Source organism: Pteronotus mesoamericanus, unplaced genomic scaffold (genome assembly GCF_021234165.1).
Source record: "Pteronotus mesoamericanus isolate MK-2021 breed Mesoamerican mustached bat unplaced genomic scaffold, CSHL_Meso_final contig_27, whole genome shotgun sequence".
Classification (NCBI taxonomy): domain Eukaryota; kingdom Metazoa; phylum Chordata; class Mammalia; order Chiroptera; family Mormoopidae; genus Pteronotus; species Pteronotus mesoamericanus.
In genome coordinates, this window is record NW_026555115.1 from 20,436,973 (window position 1) to 20,456,401 (window position 19,429).

The 19,429-nt window shown below is 44.7% G+C and overlaps 1 protein-coding gene across 4 annotated transcripts in view; it reads left to right on the forward strand.

Moving 5' to 3' along the window:
• The window catches only part of BDH1 (3-hydroxybutyrate dehydrogenase 1), a 45,102-nt gene that overhangs the window by 17,187 nt on the left and 8,486 nt on the right, over window positions 1-19,429 (forward strand). For 3 of the 4 annotated variants that reach the window (XM_054575099.1, XM_054575101.1, XM_054575100.1), the window contains exons 2-5: window positions 3,062-3,188; window positions 7,320-7,392; window positions 8,305-8,415; window positions 18,831-18,972. In XM_054575099.1, coding sequence (XP_054431074.1) covers window positions 3,106-3,188; window positions 7,320-7,392; window positions 8,305-8,415; window positions 18,831-18,972 — 409 coding nt within the window. In that variant the 5' untranslated portion in view covers window positions 3,062-3,105. Of the gene's footprint in view, window positions 1-3,061; window positions 3,189-7,319; window positions 7,393-8,304; window positions 8,416-16,410; window positions 16,622-18,830; window positions 18,973-19,429 lie in introns of those variants that run through there. The other variant, XM_054575102.1, reaches the window with a different exon arrangement.

Consider the following 19,429-nt stretch of genomic DNA (forward strand, 5'->3'; position numbering starts at 1 on the left):
AAGCATAATTTAGCTGCCTAGTAGCATTGCCTTTTAAAACACTAGGCTGGCCGAATGAAACAGCCAAGTGTAACAGAGGCTGCCAGTTTTCAGACCTTGGAGTTTCACATAGCTTGCTGGTCTTAAGGTTCTCAGTGTGGGGTTCCTACATAGTATGGTTCCCTGCCTAAACCCAGGTTGCTCTCCCCAGTGTGACAGTGTCTTCCCTTCCCCCTTGGTTGTGCCTAGGCCCAGCCAGATTTCCTGTCCAGAAATAAGTGACTTCTCTTTTCTGCCTAAGGCCTGCCTTCTGTGTTACTGTTTCTTGATGATGCCCCACCTTTTTCAAGGATGTCAATAGTGGGAATGTCTGTCCCTTGCAAGGGACACCTTGACTCTTTACTCACAGGAGTAAAACCAGCTCTGTCGTCTGTAAGATCATCCTGTTCAAATCCGACAGTGGAGCCCAGTATCCGGGCAACGATGCACACTGTATTTTTGGTGAGGGGGTGCTCACAGTTATAATGGATTATGCATTGAAAATGGAAAGAATGTGCTCTTGAGAGCAGAGGTTCTCACTGAAGTGTCTTCCAGATTACAATTGGTATGTGAGCATTTTGATTTTGCAACAGTATCTTATAAATTTGTCTCTGGGAGACAAGCTTTCCTGTGTCAAGTCTCGGAGGGACAGCTAATTTAATTCAAGGCTAAGGGGATTGTCTCCCAGCCCCCACCGTTCCTTTGCCATTCTTCAGCCCCTACCTCCCACAATCATTTCGGATTCTAAACCAACAGGCAAGTGAGTAGCATTTCAAGTTTGAGAATTTAGCAGTTACAGAGAATGAAGCCCAGCACAGGGCATTAAGATGGCAAAGAACCCAGAAGAGTATGTGGGAATCCCACTGCCTATAGTACCGTGTTTGGAGTGAAAATAACAATGTTTTTAAGAAACTTAAAAAAAGAAAAAGAGATTCACAGGTCTACCATTGTGCATATAAGAGGCAACATTGTGCACAGTGTATTCATTATTCAAGCAGCTGAGCTTTTGTGCACTTTATTTTGACTCCAGCACTTTTAGATATTGCTGACTCTAAGGAAAATAAAATTCAAAGCAGCCGTCTATTTGGAGATAATACCGAAGCATTCTCTGCCACAAGGTATTGAACATAAGGGATGGAAAGGGCTTTAATTATGGATGACTGGATTTGAAATCATCCAGTGGTGGTGTCCTCAGACTCCGCTTCTGGTGAGAGAAGGTGGAGATGTGAATGCTCAGCCAGCTGGTCTGTGCTTGGGTGGGATGAAAGTCACCCAGTTAAGGAATCTAAGTCCGGCATGGGCATGATGGGCGTGGGCCTTCTGTGGAGGGCCAGTCTGGATGGGGTGGGGGTCTGTGAGCACACAGATTATCCCCACTCTGCAGAGACTCACTAAGTGCTTCGTTGGTGCCAAGTTTCTCAAAGGCATGGGGGATTCTGTGGAGAACAAGATGGACAAGGCGCCTAGACTCACCAAGCTTATAATCTAGAAGGGAAGGATAAAGTAATGAAACAAGATATTAATTTTGAATTGAAGAGTGATCTTAAAGAGTAACACCTCTGTGTCATGCATTAGGGATTGGGGACAGCCTTTGTGAAGTTCTGAAAGGTCAGAAGAACTCAGCCATCTAGAGAGAAGAAAAGCAGGGACCAGGACCCTGAGGCAGGAAAGAGCTTGGCATACATAAGAAACTTCCAGAAGGTCGGTGTGGCTACAGTGCAGTGAGCCCAGAGGAATGTGGTACTGGACAAGGTGGGAAGGGAGGCAGTGGCTGTTCTGACAAGCAAGGTAAGAAGGCTTTTAGGCAAAGGAGTCACATAACTGGACTGCAGTGCTGGCAATGGAGCGTGGCAAGTAGGAGCAGGAGGGGAAGCAGGAGCCTTGACTGCGTGGTCCAGGAAAGATCACAGAAACCAAGACATGCTGTTTGTTTTCCTTTCCTGAGGATTAAAGAGATTAAACCTCCACCTGTCTTCTCCAGTGAATTTGCAGTGGCAGGCTAGTTAATGAATTTATTACAGACCTATTAGCCCAGTTAGGTTTGGGTGCCAGCAAAAGGGCAGGGCAGGAGCTGCCTCCAGGCAGAAGCACAGGAGAGGCTAGGAAGGTTCACCAGGAAAAGAGCGACGTCTCTCTGGCTATGGTTGCCTTGCTCAGCTCCCTCCCAGCCTCCCCTTTCCTTCTCTGAGGCCAGGAGCAGTCATGACAATGGATCAGGACAGGGAGGCAACCAAGCCACATCATGATCAACAATTAATAATACACAAGTAGTCATGGAGCTGAGTAGCCTTAAGGAGATACTAAGTCTACATGACCTTGTTGCAATAACGTTGATTTAACCTTGAAAGGGGGTGGTAGGGTGGTGGGAGAGACTGTGTGTGTGTGTTTTCATTTAGGCTGATTAAAGTGTGTCTCATTTTATAATAAAACTGCAGTCCCTATGTTATAATGAGTTACCGATGAGTCCAGCCTCAGAGCCAGGCCCTGTGTTTGGTGGGGTTGGAGAGAGAGGTGAGGAGCTGAGTCAAATGATACATGTCTGGAAAAGCTGTCTGAGGAGGTATGTGGGCAAACTGAGAGTGAGGGTTGTTGTCCTGGGTCACACAGATTGATGATTTGCTGGGTATGAGGAATACAGACAGAGAATGAGGCTCATGGAGTTGGAATCCCTGAGAGGGTAGGGAGGGTAGGCCCCTCAGTCCCTGAGTCCCCAGTGGTTGCTGCACAGCTTGGTTTGAGGATCACTGGTCTGGTCCACCCTCCTCATGCTTCAAATGGGTGATGACTCAACCAGGGTTGTCCAATGAGTTGGTGACACAGTCAGAACCAGAAGCCAGGTTTCTAGATGTCCCCCATCCTCCTGGCTCTTTCCATCACATGAGGCTCAGCTTGAGAGGAATGTGCTGGGGAGGTCTACTTAATCGGACCTGGATCAAACAGACAGGGCTCAGTTTGACTTTCACAACCTGCAAGAAAAATGGCCACTCCTGCCAAAACCTCTGAAGTCAACAAGGCGGTACTGAGAGTGCATTTTGTGTTTCAGAACCCGCCAGCAGGAGGCTGATCATTCTACTTCTTGCGGCCACAATGCTGACTGCCCGCCTCTCTAGACTCCTGTCCAAGCTCCCAGGGAAAACCCTGAGTTTCTCTGATAGAGAAAATGGAACAAGGTAAGAAACTGAACGCTGGAGGTGGCCTCAAGGGGTGCACTCTATGGGCAAAGCGGAGCTCTTCACACATGGAAGACAGAGGAGGTGGTCATAAGGCCTGACACTCAACGGTGTCTCTCAGTACTAGCCATGACCAACCAGCAAAGGAAACTAAAAGTGTCCTTAGAAGACAGAGACCTACCCAGGGCACACAGGGCACAGAAGAATATCTTTCATAAGATTTTTAAAGTTTTTATTTTGAGATAACAACACTGATACAAAAGCTGCCAAAATAGTACAAAGTGTTTCTCTATCTTCTTTACCTAACTTCTCCACATGTTAACATCTTACAAAACTATAGTGCAATCAGGAAAAGCAGGAAATTACCACTGATATGATGCTAACACAGCTACACACCTAATTCAAACAATGTTAAATGGTCCACCTTTACGGTCCAGGCTACAAAGCAGAGTCCCACAGTGATTTAGTTGTTATGTCTCCTTATTCTCTTCCTATTGGGGACAGTTCCTCAGTCTTTGTTGTTTTTGACCTTGACACTTTGGAAGAAAGTCTCTCAATTTGGGTTTGTGTGATGTCCTCCTGTTTAGATTTAGGTATTCATGTTTGGAAAGTGCCACCCAGGTGAGATGGTGTCTTCTCAGTGCATCGCATCAGAAGGCACAGGACATTTCTGTTTGATGTGTCCCATTACTTTGATCACCTGGGTAACTGCTTTTTTCAAACCTTACACGCATGAAGCCCTTTACCTAAAATGTCCTGAGACTTTGCTGAACTGCTTGTGTGATTTAGAGAAAGCTAAGTACAAACTGAACTATCAGCTCTTCTTTGAGAGCTCTGGGATTGCCTTTTCCAAAGGGATTCAGTGTACTCTGCTACCCCATTTTCCTCTGTTGCAGCCAGAGCAAGGAAAAATATATCTTTTTCTTTTATATTTAAGAGCAGTGAGATTAAGTGTAAGGTTAATTTCAAAGTCCCAGCAGCTAGAAAATTGATGGGTATTTTCTATGCCAATAAATATGTTTAGAAGAGCATGCATTTACGCTTATGGCAGCATTTGCTGAAAAGCATTTCCTTGGGATACAGCAGCTTTGTTGGAGATGGGGCTTCAGCTACCAGAGGACACTATGTAACAGGAGTTAAAATGAATGGCCTTTCCAGCAGAGGTGACATCCCAGCACCTCTGAAGAGAGAACAGAGTCTGGCTCTACTGAAAGGCTTTTGAGAAGGGGAATTACTGCAATTTTTTTTTCAGTGAGTGATACATAGAAATGGCAAAATCCTGTCTCAAACATGACTTCGAGAAATTTCTGGAGATTATTTTTTATAGAGGAGAAAATAATCCCAAAGGAAGTTAAATACTTTTACAAAGGTTTTATCCTCGGATCAACGGGGAATGAGGTATTGGTCAAGCTTCTGACTCATTTGAGGGAAAAGAAAGGCTGTCATGAGGAGATTCTGAGTCTTCTGGAAGGATTGTAGAAATAACTATTTAGGCTGAGTGGGTTGGGGACAGGGTGGTCGGGGCAGAGCTGAATCAGAGGACATTAGCTTTCCTCAGGGCAAAGATGTTAGCAGAGGTCTAGGAGGGAGACGCCGGTGGGTGAGGAGGACAGAAGGGCTCACTGTGCCTGGATCAGGCAGGAGGTCTTTGGGTGGGGAAAATCTTTGGCCTTGTCATTTTGCTTGAATCTCAGTTGGCAAGAGCCTCATAATTCTGTTCCTACCTGTGGGTGGATCATGTGATAGCATCTTTAACAATTGACCTTCCAGCCTTATATCTTCAACCATGGGGTGGACAGTACAGTACCTCTCACAACAGGCCTTCGGTCTTTGGATAGTGCTCTCATAAAGTCCTTCTTCATATTGAGCAGAAATCATTTCTCCTATAAATTCCACCCCTTGTTCCTGGGTCCTCCCTCTCTATTCATACTGAACAAGTTAACATTTTATCTCTAGGGACACCATGCCCCTTCAGTCCTATCCCCCATCGCTCTGACTTCTCATTCCACCTACATGTTTTTTTTGTTGCTCATCTCCCATGGTTTCCCCACTCAGCATCCAGGTCTCCCACCTGAATGTGTCCATTTGGCCTGAGCTCCTTTTTGAGATGTGGTGCCCTGAACAGAGCACCAACCCCCTTCCCATGTGTGTCTGCCGCAGAGCAGTGGTCTCCTAGTACACAGCATCTGTCCAGATGAAAACCTTCCCAGGAGTGTCTGCATGTGGTCTTGGTCCTGACACCTGACAGCCTGCTCTTCTTACTGTCTGCACACCAGGGGCAGACTTTGGATACAACTTAGAAATATAAAGAAACAAATTTTGGATGCATACAACAATCTCAATGAATCTTCAGGATTGATGTTGAGTGACAAAACCAATTCCAAGAACATAATCGCCAATATATCTGATAAGAGATTAATATCCAAAATTAATAAAGAACTTAAAAAACTCAACATCAAAAAACCCAATCCAATTAAAAAATAGGCAAAGGGCCTGAATAGACACTTCCCCAGAGGACATATGGATGGCCCATAGGCATAGGAGAGGTTGCTCAACGTTCCTCATCAGAGAAGCAAATTAAATCTAAAGTGATATATCACCTCACACTTGTCAGAGTGACTATCATCAAGTCAGCAAACAATAAGTGTTGACGAGAATGTGGAGAAAATGGAACCCTTTTACACTGTTGGTGGGTATGCAGATTTGTGCAGCCACTGTGGAAAGCAGTATAGATGCACCTCAAAAAATTAAAAATGGATCTGCATTAGAACCTAGAGTTCCCACTTCTTGGTATTTATACAAAGAAACCCAAAACACTAGTTCAAAAGAATGTGTGCATCTCTTTGTTCATTGTAGCATTATTTACAGTAGCCAAGATTTGGATGCAGCCCAAGTACCCATCAGTAGATGAGTGGATAAAAAACTGTGGTACATTTACACCATGGCATACTACTCAGCTGTAAAAAAGGAAATCTTACCTTTCACAATGGCATGGATGGACCTGGAGAACACTATGCTAATGAAATAAGCCAGTCAGAGAAAGACAAATGTCATACAATTTCACTTATATGTGGAATCTAATGAACAAAATGAACTAACAAAATAGAGACAGACTCATAAATACAGAGAACAGACTGACAGTTGTTCGGGGACTGGTATTGTGGGGCTGGGTGAAAAGGCGAAGGGATCAAGCAAAACAAAACAAAACAAAACACCTCATAACCTCATAGACCTCATAGACAGACAACAATATAGTGATTACCAGAGGGAAAGGAGGTGGGAGGAGGTAGGAGAAGGTAAAGGGCAGAAATCATTTCTCCTGTAAATGGTGACTGAGAAACTTGACTTGGAGTGATGACCAGATAACACAATATACGGATGATATATTATAGAATTGTACACCTGAAACCTATATAATTTTATTAATGTCACTCTAATAGATTCCATTTAAAAATTTAAAAAAGAAAAAAGCAATCCCAAAAGGTTGCATGGTGAAATATTCCATTTATATGGCATTCTTGAAATGACAAAATTATAGAGATGGAGAACAGATTAGGGTTAAAGAGGTTATGGGATGGGAAGGAAGAGGGCGTGGCTATAAAAGGGTATTGTGAGGAATCCTTGTGGGGGTGGAAATGCTCTGTATTTTTACTGCATCAATGTCAATATCCTGATTGTGATATCGTTTTGCAAGATGTTACCATGAGGGGAAATTGGGTAAAAGGTACAGGGCATCTCTCTGTACTGTTTCTTAACTGCATGTGAATCTACAATTATTTCAAAATAAAAGGTTAAATTAAACTATCAGAAAACAGCATAAAACCCAAGCGATAAAACATCACATTTTCAGAATGTCTTGTTTATAAAGTGCTATCACCTGAAACGTTCTTCCTACACAGTAGCAAAAATGGTCACTGCAACCAATGTCCCACTTTCTACCAGCCTAGCAGCCCTGAAGGAAAAAGGACCCCTTCCTCAGCAATACCAGCAGGATGTTCCCAGGGGCTCAGGGTGGGGAGATAGTCAGTACTGTTTACTGGTGGCTGAGGGTACTCTGAGTTGCTTCTGCCCCAGGAACAAGGTCTAGGTGTGACCACAACCTGTGCTCATGGTTCCCTTTTTCTCTTGCAGGCGCACACTGCTGTTTTACCCAGCCCCCTTCGCCCCTGTGGGTTGTCGTACTTATGCCGATGCAGTGAACCCGGTGAGTGGCAGCCCAGCTACCTGGGAACCAGCCAAGTGGTCAGAGCCCCCAGGTGCTGAGCCACCGTCAGAGCTGGGCTTTAGAGCTTCCAGGACACTCAGAGCATTTTCTCACATTCTTTTCTTTCTTTCTTTCTTTCTTTTTTTATTTAATTTATTTATTTTTAGAGAGAGGGGAAGGGTGTGAGAAAGAGAGGGGGAGAAAAACATCAGTGGGTGGTTGCCTCTCATGCACCCCTCACTGGGGACCTGGCCTGCAACCCAGGCATGTGCCCTGCCTGGGAATGGAACCCACGACCCTTTGCTTCTCAGGCCAGCACTCAGTCCACTGAGCCACACCAGCCAGGGCTACTTTCTTACATTCTTAACCCCCACTTCACTTCCCCAAACCTCTCATCAAATGAGGTTAAGAGTTTAGAATCCCTCAGGCCTGGTTTCAGTTTCAGTTCTATTATTTAGTATGTTGATAATTTAAAAACTATCTTTTTCCTCACTTGTAACATGGTATAATAATCATAATTACTATATGGAGTTATGAGAATTAAGAATAATGCATGCACAGTGCCATGTCCATGATGAAGATGACAAGTGACGATGGTGATGGTGATGGTGATGCTGATGGTGATGGTGATAAGGGTGATTGCAGGTGAGAAAACTGAGGTCCAGGAAGGAGAAGTAACTTCCAAGCAACATTATTAAATGGTGACAGAGTCTCGGTTACAACCCAGTCTCCTGATTCTAAGTCCAAGCTTTTTCCACTATACTATGGTGCTCCTTCAGACAGAAAGAGCCCGGCAGGGAAGGCCGAGCCTAGTCCAGTCAGGAAGCACTGGTTGTTATTGGCCAGAGGAGGCTTGGTCACTCTGCCCTCAGGATCCTAGTTTCTAACATGGGGTCTACTCTTCTAAAACAGGTTGGTAGCAAAGCTGTCCTGGTCACTGGCTGTGACTCTGGATTTGGGTTCTCCTTGGCCAAACATCTGCACTCAAAAGGCTTCCTTGTGTTTGCTGGTTGCTTGATGAAGGTAAGAGATAGGTCATTTTTGTCACCATTGTCCTTCACACATAGTCATTGTTTTGTAGGGATTTTTTTATTGCAGTAAAATACACATAACACTTACCATCTTAACCATTTTTAAGTGTACTGCTCAGTGGTATTAATTATATTCACATTGTCTAAGTGTCTCATATAAGTAGAATCATGTACTTGTCTTTTTGTGAGTGGCTTATTTCACTTAGCATAATGTCTCAAGTTTTGTCCATGTTGTAGCAATTCACAGAATTTCTTTTTTAAGGCTGAATAATACTGCATCGTATGTATATATTGCATTTTACTTATCCATTCATCTGTTGATGGACACTTGTGTTGCTTCCATGTTTTAGCTACTGTGAATAATGCTGCTATGAACATGGGTATACAAATATATCTTCAAGACCCTGCTTTCAATTCTTTTGGGTATATACTCAGATGTAGAGTTGTCGATCATATGGTAATTTTATTTAATTTTTTGAGGAACTGTCTTCCACAGCAGCTGTACCATTTTATCTTCCCACCAACAATGTACAAAGATTCTAATTTCTTGAAATCCTTGCCAATAATTATTTTCTGTTTTTCGATAGTGGCCATCCTAATGGGTATGAGGTGGTCTTACAGTTTTGATTGGCATTTTCCTGAAGATTAGTCATGTTGAGAATCTTTTCATGTGTTCATTGGTCATTCATCTATCTTCTCTGGAGAAATGTCTCCTCAAGCCCTTTGCCTCTTTGTGAATTGGGTTGAGGTTTTTTTTTATTGCTGTTGTTGAGGTTTAGAAGTTATCTATATATTCTGGATATTAACCCCTTATCAGTTATATCATTTGCAAACATTTTCTCCCATTCTGGGGGTTGTCATTTTACTCTGTAGGCAGTATCTTTTGATGTACAAAATTTAAAATTTTTTATGAAGTCCAATTTGCTGTTTTTCTTTTATTTCCTATGCTTTTCATGTCATCCCCAAGAAATCATTGCCAAATCCAATGTCATGAAGCCTTTGTTCTATGTTTCCTTCCAAGAGTTTTATTGTTTTAGTTCGTACATTTAGGTCCCCAATCCATTTTGAGTTCCTTTATATAGTGTTAGGTAAGGGTCCAACCTCATTCTTTTGCATGTTGATTTCCAGTTTTCCCAGCACCATTTTCTGAAAAGACTATCCTTTCCCTCATTGAATGGTCCTGGCACCCTTGTCAGTGGGATTTAAGGTATATGAAGGGGAGAATTGGGGCATGAGGCTGCAAAAGTAGGGGACAGTTTCCCCAATTTAGAGATCATCACCACAGTTCACTTTTAGAACGTTTCTGTTTCTCAAAAATTTCCCTTGAGCATTTGCACTACTGCAACACCTTCCTCTTGTCCTAGATAGCCACTTTTTTCTGTCTCTTTAGATTTGTCTTTTCTGGACTATTCATATGAATGGAATCATAGAATGCACAGGCTTTTGTGCCAAGCTTCTTTCACTTAGTGTAATGTTTTTGAGATTCATCCATGTTGTAGAACATATAGGTAATTTATTACTTTTTATTGCTGGATAGTGTTCCGCTGTATGTATATATTACACTTAAAAAGTTTGTCCATTTTTAATAGATATTTGGATTAAAAAAAGTTTGGATTTTTGGCCATTAAGAATAATGCTGCTATGAGCATTCACATGCATTCTTTTGTGTAGACATGTTTCTACTTGGTTCCTTTTACTGCAATTTAGAGCCCAACATCTGAGCATTAAGTGTACTCATTGCTAATGGGGCATTTCTGCCCTCTGTCCTTTTCAGTGGACAGAGCTAGAAGATGTATAAATAATCACACTCACATATATACATGTCCACACACTATATCTACATATCTCCTATCTCCATTTCCTATAAATATCACACACACACATAATTTATGAGATTATACTGACCTCCTATTACACTTCAACACAACCGCATTCTTTCTTGCTTCCCTCATTCTGTATTTGTTTCATTCTTCTCCTGCAATTAGAACCCTGATTCCCAACTATATCACTATATTTACCCATTTGGTTAATCCCGCAACATATACACAATAGCTTCAGAATTACTACATTCATCCCATTACAAACAGCAGACCTACTTAGTAGTTTTTTCAGATTGGATCCTTCAAGAAGCAGATGCTGAAACAGGATTAGATGTGTAAGAGGTTGATTTGGGAAATGGCTGTAATGGCTAAAGGGGAATGCTGCCCATAGAGGCAGGGAAATCCTTCAGATTGCAATGCAGGTCTGTGAAAAGAAATGGCAAGGAAGGAGGATTAGGTAGGCAGAGCTTTCAACTAAGGTCTGAGAGTCTTAGCCGGGGTGATGGGGAGTCTTCAAGCCAAGGTTACCTGTTAGAGGAGACCTGCCTCAGGCAGGAATGGCTCAGTGTACCTGCTGCGCGTGGCCACTGGCTGAGAGAAGCCCTGGCACGCGTAGCTGTGGCTGTGGCATTCATGCTGCGGTGGTTCTGAAGGTATGGAGGCTGGAGACCTTGGGTGAGCTGCTCCCACGGCAGATTGTTCTGAAAAGAGGCGTCCTATGGCCACCACAGTACAGCTTAAGATTTCTTTAAAGTGTTTTTATCTGTTGACTGAAGGTATATAAAGTACTGTATTTAAATTTTACTTGGATTAATTATTTTTTGTCTTTATTGTTATACTCATTATTTGAGATACAGTTTGATTCATTTATTTGTATTTTGTTCTTGTTGATTTAATTTAATTTTAGAATACACAAAACATTAACAAGGCTCTAAAGTCAAAATTATTTAAAAAGGTATGCTTTGAGTAGTGTTACTTTCGCACCTATCTTTAACACTCCATTCTTTCATTTCCCCTTCTTACACAAATGTTTGCATACTGCATATACCCTTTTACAATTAAAAATAAATTTAGTGTATCTTGGAAATGACTCCATATGAGTTCATAGAGATCTCCCTCACTTTTTAAGACAGCATTGTGGTGTGGGTGGAACATAGTTTACTCCATCAATCTCCTATATATGAGCATTGTTTTTCAATATTTTGCAACTACAAATAAAGCTACAATGAGTAACCTAGTGCATATGTATTTTTGTGTTGTTGAGGGGTTTATGTTTAAGGTAAATTCCTAAGAATGAGATAACTCTTAGGTCAAAGGGTTAAAAAAAAGTCCTCATTTTAAAAGATATTTCCGAATTTTCTAAAAAAGTGGCTGTGTAATTTTACATTCCCATAAGTAATGTATGAGTATTCCTGTTTTCACAAAGTTTCGCCAAATGAGGGTGCATCAAGCTTTTGATTTGTAGTGATATGATGGGTGAAAAATACATCTCTGTGTAGTTTTAATTTCTATTTCTTATTGTGAGTCCACACCCCTGCTCTTTAAAGGCACGACCCAGGAGTTACATAGATATTACCTGTGCTCTCACTCTGTTGGCCAGGACGTAGTCACATGGCCTTAACTGACAGCCAGGGAGGCTGGAAAATGTAGAGGGTATTCTGAGACAATACATACCCTGTTTAAAGTCAGAAGTTTTAGTGTGATTGAAGAAGGAAAGATGGGTATTTGGGGCAACTTGCTGTCTCTGCTCAGGGCTGAGACATTTTTCTTTATTTTGAAGATAATAGGAACCCAAGGAAGGAATTTTTTAATACTAGGTTTAATATCTTAAAAACAATATCTGTTCAATGTAAACATTTCTATAATATAAAAAGGGACACATAATAAAGTAATTTGCCTTGCCACGGTCTGAACATATTTCCAGATCAGAGAAGAGTTTACTTGTCCTTTTAATTTTTACTTCTTTTGAATTACGAAAGTAATTCGTATTTGTAATAGAATCAAACAATGCAGAAGTAGATGACACAAAAAAGTGAAGTCTTTTCAGTTCAATTTCTTGCCCCAAAGTAACTAAAATGCATGTGTACACATTACTTGTGACTTTCGCTGTTACAAACAAAGCCACATATCTTTGCATACTTTCATTAGTAATTCTTAGGAAAAAATTACGGATGTGAGAGTGCTTGGTGGAAAGGTTTGTAGACTTTAGATTTTATTTAAATCTGCCCAGTTGCTCCCCAAAGGCTGTACCAATGCCTGATTCCTCTGACTGTGGCTGAAGGAACTTGTTTTGGGAGGGACTCAGGGGGTGATGGGTGGGGCATGCTTGGAGCTGGGTTCTCTGTGTAACGCGGACCTGCCAGCAGGCCTGGAAGGAGCTGTGAGGCCACAAAATGTTTTGTGCTTTTAGAGTCCCTTGTCCATATGTTCAGTACCTATACCATTGTGCTGGCTTATCCAGTGATCCAGGGGGCTGCACCTGACTCCAGAGTGCAGGGCAGAGGCTGCCCTGTTCTGCAGAGGAAGCAGCCTTTGAGATAGAGTTAGGGCCTGGAGTTCTAGTCCCAGATCAGCCACTAACCCAGGGACTGGCAAACACTCCCCTGAACCCCAGTCTACTCTTTGTTATAAGAAGAGGGTTGGATTAGGTGATTTTAGATCCTTCCACTAACTGTCAGCTTATGTCTCTTGGTGTCTACCTCTTGACTATTTTGGTGTCATGATCTATCTTTTCTGAGCAAATGCTAGAGAAGGCAGAAGTCTCTATGGTTTTAAAAAATGTGTTTCTTCTTCTGCCTAGTATCTCATATTAGTTATGCAAATCAGAAAGTGGTCAGATCCACCAGAGACTATGATAACATACCATAGGAATTGAAAGGGGAGTTTAGTCTACAGCCTGGTTCTGAGATGTTAAACCGCATGACAGATTCCAGCTGCCTCTGTACCCAGACACTCCAGCCCTTATTTAGAGTTTCCCCTCCTCTTGTGCTTCAGGTCTCAGTGCCTCAGGCCACCTCAAGGACTTGGCTCTAGCAGATGTCTTCACCTTCTTACATCACTAACTCCTCGCTTTCTACTGGATCATTTTGTTGTGAATGTGCGTGCTCCACCCCCAACCTCCCATGTGTACCGCTGTCCCGCTTTTCTTTGTAGGAAAGCACTCCTAGCAGCTTGTTTGTAGTAGATGTTTTCACTTTTTTACTTTCAGTTTTCTTTCCAACTCACCTGGATTGGTTTTTTGCTCATACCACTCTGCTTATTCATTTATTCAACAAATATTTATTGAGTGAGCTGACAAAATTCTGTGATAATAGAGCATATAACAGTCCAGTGAAAGTTCTTGCCTTTGAGGAGTTTACATGGGAGGCATAGTGGAGAGATAGGCAAGGAATACGATAAGTAAATTGCTTCTCTGTGGCTTGATGGAAAACTGTGGAGAAAAATAAAGCAGGAAAAGATGGAAGGGTGAATGTGATAGGGGAGGTGTTCAACTTTAAAGAAGGAAGAAAGACCTTACCAGGAAGGTGACAATGGAAGGAGGTGAGGGAGCAGTGTCGAAAATGTCTGGGGAAGAGGGGACAGCCAAGCCGACGCTCCAAGGAGGGTGTGTGCACACTGTGCTAGTGAAAGAGCAGAGGGCCTCTGTGGCTGCAGCCAGGTGAGTGAGAGGGAGGAGTGTGAGGTGAGAATGGGAGGGAGGCATAGAGGGGGATATAAGATTTGTATAAGAGAAGGAACCGATTTCCTCTCTCTGGGATAATAGGGAAGCCTCGATGGGCCAAGGTGGTGGGTAATCGCCACCTGGAAGGATAAACAGGAGTCCCCAGTGCGGGGTGCAAGTGGCATATCCAGACCCTGCCGGTAATGTCGTGTAGCCGAAACGCTGTGTCCTCGTGGAGAAAGAGGAGATGAGCTGGGAAAGGAGGGAAGGACCGGACCAGGAGGGACCCTGAAGGCCTCCGACATGGCTTTTATCAAGGAAGCCAAAAGTCCCCATTTTGTCAGATTAATTGGTCACTTCTCAGATCGTGTCACACTCAACCCATCAGCAGATTTTACCAAGTTACTCTTATTTGTAACACTTTATTTCTTGATTTTGTGGACACCTTGCTCCCTTGATTTCTCTCCATCTTCTCTGCTAGCTCCTCCTGCTATTTTTCTTGTAACAATTACTACGTCCTAGGCTTGCTTCTCTTATCACAGTGTTTCTAATATATGTGACAAGATACTCATATGTGACTGGACTGGCATGGTTTATTTGGCTGGGCGTCATCTTGCAGAGTGGATAGGTCGCAGGTTCAATTCCCAGTCAGGGCACAAGCCTGGGTTGTGGCCCAGTCCCCAGTTGGGGTACATGTGAGAGGCAACTGATCGATGTTTCTCTCTCACATTAGTGTTTCTCTCCCTTTGCTTCTCCCTTCCTCTCTCTCTAAAAATAAATAAATAAAATCTCTTTTTAAAAAGATGCTCACATGTAACACGTGCTGAGTGTCTTCACATCCTGCCTTGAGGTGCTAGATCACTAACAATAGATGCTGAGAGACTGTAAGACCTTTCTGCCAGGATTAGCCCATCACCTGCCTCATGGTTGTAATAAATTGGGGTGGAGGATGTTGAGAGGTTGGGAAGAGATGTTAATGTGTTGTGATATTTTCCATCTGGTCTCAAGTAAAACGAAGTCAGTTTCGAGAGAACTCCATGGAGAGCTTACCATTTGTGCCCTCGAGTCTGAGGCCACAGAATGGAGTGTTATATTTACCAAAAGAAGTTTAAAGGCCCAAGAAAGAGGCCAGAATGTCTTGTCTGGAAGCAGAGCGGAGAGAGCTGTGTAGGAGAAGGGCTGTCCTACCCGAGCAAGACACCTTTGCCTGAACCTGGCATGGATAATGGGGAGAGCTCCTGGAGTCGTATGAAGGGCGCCTGCCCAGTGGAACTCCTAGGGGTCCGCATGACCCACCACGGGGTGCCTCGCCAAAGCCCAGGCTGAGGGAGAGGATGCCCCGCTGGAGGAGGGAAGGGCACAGGAGTCTCCAGTGGAGGGATCTTCTCAGAACCCACCAAAGTGCACCAGGGAGGGAGGGCCAGCCCTTGTGCACCTGCCATTCCCGGGCACCAGCTGCAGACAGCAATGGCACCACCCTCCGAAGACTACAGTCTTGCTCCCTCATTTGTCAACCCCGGGTCTAACCTGGGAGGGTCTGAGACTAAGGAATAAGAGAGGAGAAGGAGCTAGAGCATAGCGAGAAAGACAACCTCCACCCCTGCTGCCTAGTGTCACATGCTGACTTCCCGCACTCCTGCAGGCCTGGGACAGTGCAGGCTCTAAGCTGGATACAAGTTTGAGAGTTTGGGTTTTCAAACCAGGCTGGGCTGGAATTATTTGATTAGCAGACAGAACTGGACTCTTTATACCAAAACAAAGAGGCTCTCTATTGTCTGAGAATGAGTGGAAAAGCTGTAAGACTTGCCTGAAATTTCATCTGGGGTGGAAAAAATAACTTATGGATGAAGTTTAAAGGGATAGTGAAGCAAGTGGGCTTATCAATAAACTAGTTACACAGGCATCAGTGCAGCAGGACCGAAAGCTTGTCTCTGAGCAGCAAGACAGATACGGGCAAAGACAGAAATCCTTGAGCCAGGGAGGCCCTGTGGCCCAGGCAATGTGTCCATGACCTGAGGACAGGCGGATCTGGAAAGGGAATGGGCCACCATAGTCTGTAACTTGCAGGCTGAGGGTAGTTGGGAAAGGTTTCCTTGGAACAGCTGGGGGCAACATAAGAGTCCCTTTCCCTGTTAAGGGAGCTGTCAGGAGCAGGGTGTGGAGGCTGCTCAGAGGTGGATGAGGACTCCTGGGAAGTCTGTCAGGTGAAGGTAGGAGGGTAGGATTTCTCTCCTGCAGGCCTGAATGCTGAACCTGAGGCCATGGGCAGTTTTCTTTGAGGGAAAGCCCTTAGCTGCCAAGGTGCCAAACCAAGCTCTTCTGGACACCCTGACCTGAGGTGAGGGGCTTCCCCTGGGGACAGCAGGAGCCTTGGCTCCGTGCTAGCTGGAGGCACAAAAGGAGAGGTCTGATGTTGCATCCAGGAGTTGGATGAAGATGGCAGCAGGATTAACCAAGTCCAGGAAGAGGAAAGGACGTCTGAGTACTTCTTGTGCATCTTAGCTGGGATCTCTCCTATCGGAAGTCGACGTCAGCTCCCCCTTGAAGACTTAGATTTCTTGGGCTCAGCTCCGAGGGGCATTTGAGGAGCCATGATATGAAGATTGCATTAAAACAAGATGCGTTTTCCTGGTGCCCGTGTGCTGTGTGTGGAAAACAGAAGTGTCTGTGGCACCAGCCCCTCCAGCCTTGACGATGGTGTGCCGGGGAATTCTATGGTGAGCCCTCTGTGGGAATGGCAGAAGAAACTCCAGGCCTGTCTGTCCCCTATGGATGGAACACCTGCTGTGTCATTTGGAAAGGTTGGCACATCCAGGGTCTTTCAGAGCCAGCCTTCCGTGAACCAGGCCTCCCACCTGGCTGCTCTATGCAGAGGTCATTCTGGGTGTAGCTGCCATTCCTGGTGCCAGGCTGGGACTCAGGAGCCACATGTGTTGCTTCTTCAGTAGGGCTGCTAGGGCGGGAGGGGGCTCCCTGGAGAGAATGGCAATTTAGGGGTGGAAGAGACCTTAGAGGAGGGGGATTAGCCTGACCTCCTTGATGCCTGGGTTTTCTCTGTGCCATGTTCCCCATCCTGCCTCCACCCCCATTGTCTGAACACCTCCTAGGCAGTCCGTGCCATCTCTGGACTGTGAAAGTCACTCCTGACTTTGAGCTGGATTTGACTTCTTGGCCCTGGTTCTGTTTTCTGGGTTGCATAGGGCTGGTCGGCTGGCTATCTTGCCACTATGTTCTCCTTGAGTTTTCTCTCCAGAATGATTATCTCCATCACCTTTGGCCCCATTTGACACAGCCCCTTCACTGTTCTCTCCTTAGTTCCTCAGACAGTGCATCCCTCTGACATTGAACTCCAGTCCTGGGGCTCGGGTCCACCTGGTTCTAACCACTTGTGCAAGACTCTGCCTAACCCGTAGAGAACCTTCCGTTGACACATGGACCATCCCTGTGCCTTCTGCTCTAGCCCCAGCTTTAGTAGTGGCTGTATGTGCCTCGGGCAAGTCCTGGGCTGAGGGTAGGCATTCCACTCACTGCTTTATCCTCCGCAGCTTCTCCTGTCCTCCTGGAAGACACATCACTGTTCCATCACCATTGAGAAAATCGCTGCCAATTCAATTATGACTGACAGTGTTTAATTCTCACACCGTGTGTATCTCATCCTTTCTGTGAAAAAATATGTCATAGAATAGATGAAATATGATAATACAAACTGTCTCATGATGTGAGTGAGAACTAATGAGATAATGCATGTCAAGTGCTTAGCACGATGTGAACCACTGTAAACACTCAATAAATGACACCTGCTTTTATTCAAATCCTCCCACAGCTCACCACACAGACCCTGCCCACCTCCGCAGCCCTGGGTCCCACAACTTCCTCAGGGGCTCCTGTCCTGAGCTGTCACTGCCATTGGAAAGCCTTCCCTGCCCGCCCCACCTTCCACGCAGCCCGCCACCTTCCACAAGGTTTCCTGCAGCAAATACTCCTTGTACTGTTTGCTTACTCATTGGCCACCTCCCCTAAAATGTGGATCTTTGAGAACAGGGACTGCTGTTTAGTTCTGTGTCTCCAGTACACAGCACAGTGTTGGAACATGAGAGAGGCTCAAGAAATGTTTGCTGAGTAAGTGATACTTTTCTCAGGTGTAATAATACCTGAATTTGCATAGTGCTTTGTCATTTAACAGGTTTTTTAAAAAAAGTTTCCTCATTCCATTAACCTGAGCAGGTCAGGATGGGTGGCAATGTCCTTATGACTAACTGCAGCTGGAAAAGCTGGGCACCTGTTAAGGGATGCACCTGAGTGCACAAAGGCTGGTTAGTGACTAAACTGGCAGCAGAGCCTGGCCCCGGCAGGTGATAGGCCCTTGGCTTAGAGCAGAGGGGGCAAACTGGCAGCCTGCTGGGAACATGTGGCCTGTGGATGTGCTCTGGCCTATGGAATTTTTTTTTTTTTTTTTTTAGAAAACCCAAATAAGTTGCCAACACTTAAAAAATTAAGAGATTTCACAAAGAAATTCCAATTACAAACCTCTGTTAACCCTAAGCTTACATGCACATGTGGACAACAGCCAGCAGGGGTTGAGAGGCAAGATGTGCGCTCTACCCCTGAGTATCCCCCCTTCTCATCATGTGATACCCACATAGCTGGCCCCAGTAGGTATTGAGTTTGCAATCTCTGCTTAGAGAAATGATCCTGCCAGTGAGGATTTAGAGGCTCATAGTTATGTCTATGGCACTTAGTTTGGTGCTTGGTACGTCTTCAGTGCCACCCCCTACTGGTGGAGCAGGCTCCGTGGGCCTCTAGAGACCACTGCCTCAGTTGTTAGTAGCGCCAGGCTCAGGCAGGGACTTGGGGCCTGCTCCTTGCCTTGGCCTTTGTCCTCAGCCTGGAGGCAGAGGGGTGAAGCAGCTTCTCTCTCCTCTCCAGGACAAAGGGGATGTTGGAGTCAAGGAACTGGACAGCTTGAAGAGTGATAGACTGAGAACCGTTCAGCTCAATGTCTGCAAAAGTGAGGAGGTGGAGAAAGTGGTGGAGATTGTCTGCTCGAGCCTGGAGGACCCTGAGAAAGGTAGGGGCCACCTTGGGGCAGCAGGGTACTGCACAGGAGTCCTTTCTAAACACCATCCTCTGTTTGCTGGTACCGTGCCAAAAGACTGATTTCTTTACTGTTCAAACTCCAGCACAGAAGGAAGAAGTAGATTGAAAGAAACACACTTTGCAATCAGGTAATATGAAATAAAGCCACAGGTGATTTCAGAATCTACAAGAGTGATGAATGGGTGTGCTCTGGTTCAGGTCAGTTCAGCCAATGCCCACAGAATGCTCACTCAGAGCCAGGCGGTGGGCCCAAGTGTTGGGAACACAAAGATGGCCAAGACACAGTCCCTGACCTTGAGGACCTTACAGTTCATTGGGGGACTAAACCAGGTGATTTCCAGGTCCCTTCTTGGGGAGCAGCACAGGACAGAGGGACTTAACCCTGCCTTGGGGTGAGGCGGGAAAGGGGTCAGTTAGGGCAGACTGTA